This window comes from Lycium barbarum, chromosome 2, assembly GCF_019175385.1.
Source record: "Lycium barbarum isolate Lr01 chromosome 2, ASM1917538v2, whole genome shotgun sequence".
Taxonomy (NCBI): domain Eukaryota; kingdom Viridiplantae; phylum Streptophyta; class Magnoliopsida; order Solanales; family Solanaceae; genus Lycium; species Lycium barbarum.
In genome coordinates this window covers 146,451,641-146,460,157 of record NC_083338.1, presented here as the reverse complement: position 1 = coordinate 146,460,157, position 8,517 = coordinate 146,451,641, and the positions used below count along the sequence as shown (strand labels likewise).

The following is an 8,517-nucleotide window of genomic DNA, read 5'->3' as shown; positions in this document are numbered from 1 at the left end:
AAAAAAGTAAAAGATTCAAAGAAATATATATATATACACACACAACTGAAAAGCCAGATTGAATGAGGATGGGGAAGACATTTGCAAGCAAAGAAATTGCATAGGACCTGAAATATAAAAGAAAAAAATAATTAAGCCAAAGAGAACAGAGGCACAAAATTGCAGAGTAGCCCATATGCTAATCTATATATATTATAAAGCTAGGCATAGACAAGGTGATGTGGCACCTCTCTATGGCCACCATTCATATTTATCTTTTTTCTCATCTTTTTGACTTTTTTCCTATTTATAGGATATATTAAAAATAGGAAATTCATTTCTTAATTAATTACATTCTATTAATTGCTTCTTCTTTTTTTCAGTTTACAAAGTCCGAAAGTCGCTGCCATTGCTTTTGCAATTAGTGATAGTCACTGCTACTATTAATTTTGCAATTACTGATCAATTATGCACTAAAATAAAACTTCATAAAACGTTGAAATATGACCTAAGAATATGAGCACAATCAGCAACACTAAGAATGTCCCTCTCTTTTCTTTCTGCAGAGGTAATTTTCAGTTCATTGTTGTTTGAATTTTAACGTGCACAATCTTGAGATTTTGTATATTTTCTAGGAGGTTTTTGTTTTTCTTTTGATGTCTAATAATGGTGGTTAAATAATTTATTCATGTAATATGTTCAAATGGTCTGGAGAATAACAAAATTATTGCTTATACTTTAGCTAATTTAAAAAAAAATTAACTTCGTAAAATCGGCCTCTCTCATTTCTATCTTCGCATAAATGGGTGAAAGGATGCAACAGCCACAATTCACATCAATAATCATGTTCAGGTTTGTTTTCTACGTCATAATGCTCATATGTATATTTTTCAATAAAATAATATATATGATATCAATTTTGGAGTTGATTCTCAAATGAGTTCTAGCATATTATACATTGAATTAACTTGCTTTACTAACCATGAGAGGTTAATTTGGTATCAACTAAAATGGGGTTTTGCTTTTCTGTTTTTGTTTATCGTCATTGATTGTGATTTGGATCCGACTACAGTTTTTTTGTAAGTATTTTTTTGCCAGCTTGATTAAGTCCCGAAAATGTATTTCAATATCTTTTTCTACCTCTTCATGTTCTTTACATTATTCTATGGATTATCGTATCTTTCTTTTTCCTTTTCTCCTATAATTGTTTAGTATATGTTGATACTATTGTAATGCGTAGTTGTTTATATCGATGGGTTGGTTCTTTTCAAATTCATATCAGTTTACCCTTTAAATAGTTCATTTATTTTCATATCCTCCTTTGTTAGGTATATATTATACTGGATTGATTCGAGAACTGTCGAAAAGGATAAGAAAATAATTTTCGGGGACGCGGTTCATTAGTTTCTTTTTAATTTTATTTCCTTGAAGTATTGCATATATATATAAGGCAGAAATAATGAAAGAAGGGAGGATTTTCAATGAGATTAAAACCCTATTGAGGCAGGTGAAATTGTAAGTTGCAATGTACAAATTCACTATTCCGCTCTTTCTGTCTTCCTCATCAATTGCAAAGTGCATAGGGCAAACTGCCAAAAAATCTATGGTCACCTTAATAAAAGGGTGTTTGAGATGGCTTATTTCAAGTGTTTTTTTGGCTTGAAGTTTTTTTCTAAATACTTTTTATGGTGTTATATTTTTCCATTTAGCTTCTTTTAGGGATTTATTCATTAATTTTAAGGTTCACATTCGAAATCTTTAATTTATTATAAAAGAACTATCTCATCGCATACTTCAATAATGATTTTTGCTTACAAAGTACGAATATATAACATTTGCAGTTAACTTAGAATCACCTTTGTTATTTTTTGTCTTATACCAAACTACCATTATATATTTGTAGTTCTTTCTTCTTTTGATAAGTATAGTATTTATAATTTTTATGTACGTTATTGGTTTTATATATTTCGAAACATTTATTGCGTGAAGAAAAAGAAAGAAATATACATATTCTCTTCATGCCCAGTTATTTTTTAAAATATATTTAACATTGTTGATTGTTGTAACTCTAGAGTTATTTGTGGACAATCATATAACTTATTGAGGAGTATATACTATTCTTGAAATTTTTAGTAAGCTTTAATTAGGAGAAACAAATAAATAATTATTTTCACTTTAATTTTTTATTTCAGATACACGTACAATAAACTCATTAAATTTTATAGACATTCAAATATCCAATCATTTAGAGATTTTTAAAATGGTTGGAGAATTTGAGATGTGGATAATTTTCACTTTCTTAATTCTTTCACCTTCTAAGAACATACACAATTTTAATGTTGATGCAAGTTTTTTTTTTTTTTTTGTTTTACAAACTCTCTCCCCACCAAAATCATTTAGTAAAGAACAAAAAAGAGAAAATGTTAACATTGAAATTACGATAAAATTTGTAGATACTATCTTCATTTTTAGAGGCTCTATTCTTTTCAAAGAAGAATTAATTCAGGTTTATTGCAACATCAATTTTAGTATTCTTCCAAGTAAAAGTTTCATTAAAAAAAATGCAAATAAAATAAATATTTGTTACACATAACCTAAGTAAAACGAGTTTTTATATAACCGCGCGATGCGCGGATTTATTTACTAGTCTATATATAATATAAAGCTAGGCATAAATAATCCTATGTGGCACCTCTCTATGACCTCCATTGACATTTATCTTTTTTTGAAATTTTTTTGAAATTTTTCCTCCTTTTAAAATTAATATATTGTATGTTGAATAATTCAAAGGTCACCCTCTTAATTCTCTTAGTCACACCTCTTAATTCTCTTAATTACACCTTTTTTCCACCCTTACTTACAATTGCAGTTAGTGATGACTGATGAACGTATGGAAAATAAAGGGTCAGCAGACAAATGCTTAAAATTTGAGGGCCAGACTTATAACGCCCATCTTCATCAATTATTAGCAAACAAAAGTAATGACTATATAGAAGATTAAGGGTCCGCCAAATAATGTTATATAATTGAGGGGTATATTGAGGAGGTTCTTCATCATCATTGAATAACAGTGGAGCAAGCGCAAAGCAACGGCCAAAGCAAGAAAGTACAATTCAGTAAATTTTACCATTTGAATTACATTTGGAAGAGGTATACCCTTTTTCTATTTCTATGTTTCATGCTATATACGGTAAAAGACTCCCTTTTCACCAAGTATCACATTTCGCCAATTTGTATATTGGTTTAAGTGGAATTTTCAGAATAAAAAATAATATAACTACGATCGGTTAGAGATTTTTTTTTTTTTAAAATTAGAATTATTTATGAAAGGGGTGAATAATTTAGTTGTTTCATAGTTATTATTACTAATAAATTATTATTTTAAATTCTTATGTAATTCCCATTTAGCTATCCTTGAAACATGTTTCGTCTGGTATGCAACTAACATGCCGTTATCATCTATATTTTGTTAGCCTAGCGATATAGTCAACTCAGAGCAGTGATTAAATGAATATAATGACATCTTATTCTTTTTCCATAATTGTTTTGCATATTTCCATTTAACTGTTTGTATGCTTGCTATTTTATATATTTGATTTTTCTCTTCATTGGTGTTGCAGGAGAGAATGGAGAAAGAGATGAGATTACCCTTCTTATATGACGAGGAGAGTCACGATGTTTGGCACTCCAAAGAAGATCATTTAAGTTAGCATCTTGATGATCCAGACGTAAATGAAGACATCTTAACATTTTTATCATGAATTCCTGATATCCGAGATAGCTAATATTGGAGTATATTATGTTCTTTTTTGCCCTTATGTTCTTATTAATAGAGTATTATATTCAATCTTTAAAAAAAAAATAATCAACTGAATAGTACTTTGTATCTGTTTAGTTACATGTCATTATTATGCCTCGAGTCTCTTAGGTTATCTATATATCTTACCTTTCTTTATTTTTGATAAGTCAAATAACGAAAAAAGGAAAAAAAAAAAAGAAGAAGAAGAAAATTTGACTTCTTTTTTAATTATTTTTTTTATAATGAACGGGTAAGGAGTAAGAAAGGAACAAGGGAAAAGAAAAAAAAAAGTGATGAAATAGAAGAAAGAGGTAAAGGAAATGTAGAAGGACGAACGACGAGGAACAAAAATGATCATAGAATTTGGTTGCATTGATTTTGGGTGATGGATTGAGTTTTACTTCTGTTGTTCAAAGTTGAAGGAAGAGTTTAATTTTTAAAGTAAAGTTGAAGGATGTAAATTGATTTCGCTCAAAGATACTACACTTGTGTGTACATATATGAAGTGCATAAAGGAATAAAAAAAGCATAATCACATTTCAAATTTTATTTTTTATTTTCGCATATACACACATAAATTGACCAATTTTTCTTGGATGTTTTGCTCTCATTACACGTCTCAAAGAAATGATGTATTATATACCTATATAGATTATACGAAAATCAAGTGCCCCCAGATTCGAGGAGACCAAAAAATTTAAGTGGTAAAAAATTAGAAGAAAAAAAATTGAGAAAACTAATTGTAAATATTGAAATGGATCAAACCCTGAAATTTAAAGAAAACTCTTAGCACAATTTCTATAATTGGGTATTGGAAGATAGTTATTTTTATATGACAAAATTTTTTGATGACCGCACGAAGCGCGGACAAATTTACTAGTATATAGTATATAGTGATATGCATTTATATGCACTAATGATCACGTTTAATTACAAAAAAGAAATAACTTAGTCTCTTCAGCTTACACTGTTTTTCAGTTTGTAATTTTAAATGACTTTCTCTTTTAATTGAGCAATGATTGTGGACAATTATAGTGATAGATAAATTTTATTTTCAACAAATATTTTGAGGTAAATATAAGAGGAAAAAGTAAAAAAAAAAAAAAAAAAAAGAAGCAAAAAAAGATAAATAGGAATGGAGGCCATAGAGAGGCGCCACATCACCTTATCTATGCCTAGCTTTATAATATATATATATATATATATATATATATATATAGATTTAACCTTTTGCGTTATCACTACATTCAGCACATTAAAAGTCCTTTCTTTTGTAAGGGTAAATTCCATTGAAAAGGTAGGTATCGTGGAGGTATTGTAAAGTGATAGTTGTTACATAATTTAACTAATAAACCGTCCGATAATTGCTAATCCGATATCGAATCAACTGATATCTTATCGATTGGCTAACGGATTAATATATTTAAAAGCCGATAACCGTTAAGCCGAACCATTAAGTGTAGTAATCCGCCCCATCCGCCCGATAATAAGCCCTACATACCACAAATGTAAGCAATGAGGAGAATGGAATTGAGAAAAGTTGTATTAAAATTTCCCGTAACGTGGTAGCAGTTTCTCATTTGCCTTATTGCTTCTGCCTGTTGTTTGTTTCTTATTATCTCATGTTGCCAACTAGAATCATTCCAAACATTTTTACTTTCCTTGGATGTTTCTTCCTTTTCTACGATGAAGTTTAGAACGAGATAGAATTACTAGTAGTTGCTTGAAAGAAATAAGTTTCTTATGGACATTGACACACTTTAGTATGAAAAATCTCATATTTAATTAGTCTGCACAATTTATTTAATAACGATACTTTAGTAAAAATTTAATTCGTATTTTCAATAATTTAAAATCATGTGTCCCAAGAAAACCCACCATGAGTAATACATCAATTTAAATCTTGCGACATGAAGCAAATAGGGTCAAATGTGAGCTTGCAACCTATACACTATCAATATTGAGCCTTTTGTGTTTTGATAATTTTGTATTGATGCAATAGTCCTAGCAATAAAAGGGAAAAAAATCTCATACTTTACTGATGAACCGATAAACCGACCGTTAACCGCTAAATCCACACTGAACCATCCGGTATCTTATTGGTTGGTTAGCGGATTGAGATATTTAAAAATCAATATCCGATAAGCCGAACCATTAAGCACAATTATCCAACTGAACCGCCCGATAAGCACCCCTACCATCATGGTGTGTGTGTGTGTATCTATATATACCGAGACGGTATAATGAATGATCATGTTCATTTATTAAAAACTACACACTTTTCTCGGAAAAAAAATCTCTATCATACCATCGCCTTATATACATATATATACCATGATGATATCATGAAAGACTGCTTCAGTCCTTCAATGAGATACTCTTCAGGACCATGATACCATCATGTTATGTAAATATATTGGGATGGTAGCATGGAGGACTGTTTTCGTCCTTCTCTTAGTCCTCCATGATACTATTGTGATATATAAATATACAGCGATGGTATCACGGAGGAAGGAGTTTGGCTAAGGAGTATGTCGGGTAAATATTTCTAGCCAAGTGAAAATAGTTTGGGAAGGGGCATGTGCGGGTAAATGTTTTCTATTTTAGGGATATTCAGTGATGTTTTTCCGACTTTGTTTGCTCCAACAAAAATAACACTCTTATTATCCGGAGACTTAAGTATATTAATCGAGTGATACACAAATTGAAACTAGAAGGATTTTCAATCGAACCTGTCGAAAATTTTGAGAAATTAAACCTCTAGTAATGTTGAAAAATGGCATTTATTAATCAAAGCTTTACCAACAAGAGGGTTAACGACTTTTATTCTATTTGACAAAAGAAAAAGCAAAGATAATAAAAAGCTCTCTGTAAAGAAAAAAGACAACCACATTAAGAGGAGCCCAATCAAAAGATACATTGATAAGCCTAGATAATGACCTATAACAATCAAGCTGCCAGCCACCTTACATAATTGAGCATCCTGTGCCATTTTCTTCATAGAAGTACTCATCACATCTGCTCACATGATAGCCCCTTCGGTAGCCATACGGCCCAGGCCCATAGTTATCGCCACACGGGGGCGGAGGGACCGGTCTTCCATACGATTGATAACATGGCCCCCCTGTAGAGCCTTCGTAGCATTCTCCGCAACAATAACTTGAAGGCAGAGGGACCGGTCTTCCGGGCGAATGATAACATGGGCCCCCCATATAGCCTTCATAGCATTGTCCACAACAATATCCAGGGGGTGGAGGGACAGGTCTTCCGTGCGAATGATAACATGGGCCACCGGTATAACCTTCGTAACATTCTCCACAGCAATATCCTGGTGGTGGCACTGGTGGTTGAAATTTCGGGCTCTTGGGATTTTCGGGTTGCTTAGGATTTTCGGGCTCTTTGGGCTTTTCGGGCTCCTTGGGCTTTTCAGGCTCATTTGGCTTTTCGAGCTGTTTGGGCTTTTCGGGCTCTTTGATTTCAATGCTCTTGATCAATCCACATCCTTTACAACACAATTTGTCGCGAAGTTTCTCAGGATTGCAACATACCACAGTGATTGTAACTGTATTGGCCTTCTCATCATATACTTGGTCTCTAATTTCTGTTGCCCAAAAAAAATTTATATCACAAAAAAAAAAAAAAAAAAATTCTTCTCCATAATAATACAATTCTTGATCTTGTACTTTCCTTCATGAATAGAGACTTACGAGGGAATTTACAGAGAATTTTTTTAACCTTCTTGTAGCAGTTGCAACATTGAAGATCAACCTTGAGCACCATAATGGTGGGCTGTTATATTAAACGATAAATTAAAGTAAAGTGAGGTTATTAATTAGTACTGATCAAGTAATTATAAGCACACCATTATGAATCAAAGCTCTTATAGAAAGATTTCCTCAACAATATTATGCAAGGATGATCTAGTTTTTGGTGTGTAAGAGAAAAGACATAGGAAGAAAAAACAATTGTTTAAGAAGTTAAGAACAAAAGAAACATGTAGGCACGACTATATGATCAATCATATATGCAATCTTTATCAACCGTCATCTATTTATGATATATCTCTATCGAAATCTTTTTTAAATATTTAGTATTTTCTCACGAATTAGACCAGAGAGTTGTATATGGAAGAATCAAGAACATACCTTCCTAGTCTTTTCACCACCCATGGTTGATACTCTTGCGGAAAAATGAATTCTATGTTAAGAGAAGAGAGGAGGAAAAGAGAATAGTTTTAATTATAGTATGAAGAAAAAATTTGTTAAATGGAAGGAATAAAGTAGGAACTCGAATCGGATGGAAGTTGAAATTAAGGATATAATCTAAATTAGCAGCCACAAAAATGTGGGGGACCTAATTAAGGTTGCTGACTATATACTCTCCATTTGCAATTGCATGTACTGGCTTCACATCTCCTCTTCCCTTCGTTACCAAGCAAATATACATTATTTAACAGGGAATTAAATAAATTATAGTACTAGCTAGTTTATGAATTTATGTACTAAAAATACGCCATTATCAGAAGTTTTGCTACAAAATTTAAATTTATTTTTTTAAAATTTATTTAATATGTACAATATAAATTTAAAATTTAAAATCCGCACCCGACTAAACATTTTTAAAGTTATCAACTCATTAGTTACTATTGCATATATGTTGCTACCTCAATCTGCTTACAATTGTTTGAGTCTTGATTCAATTTTCTTTTTGTACTTTTTCTAAATGTCTCTCTTCTTAAT

The 8,517-nt window shown here is 31.2% G+C and overlaps 1 protein-coding gene across 1 annotated transcript; it reads right to left on the bottom strand.

The window, feature by feature from the left end:
• Window positions 1-6,542: 6,542 nt before the first annotated feature.
• On the bottom strand, window positions 6,543-8,191 carry LOC132627895 (uncharacterized). The gene is made up of 3 exons (XM_060343506.1): window positions 7,924-8,191; window positions 7,486-7,567; window positions 6,543-7,379 (listed from the first exon to the last, which is right to left on the bottom strand). The coding sequence occupies exons 1-3, from the start codon at window positions 7,945-7,947 to the stop codon at window positions 6,745-6,747; spliced, it is 741 nt and encodes a 246-aa protein (XP_060199489.1). The 5' UTR covers window positions 7,948-8,191; the 3' UTR covers window positions 6,543-6,744.
• Between the last annotated feature and the right edge of the window lie 326 nt (window positions 8,192-8,517).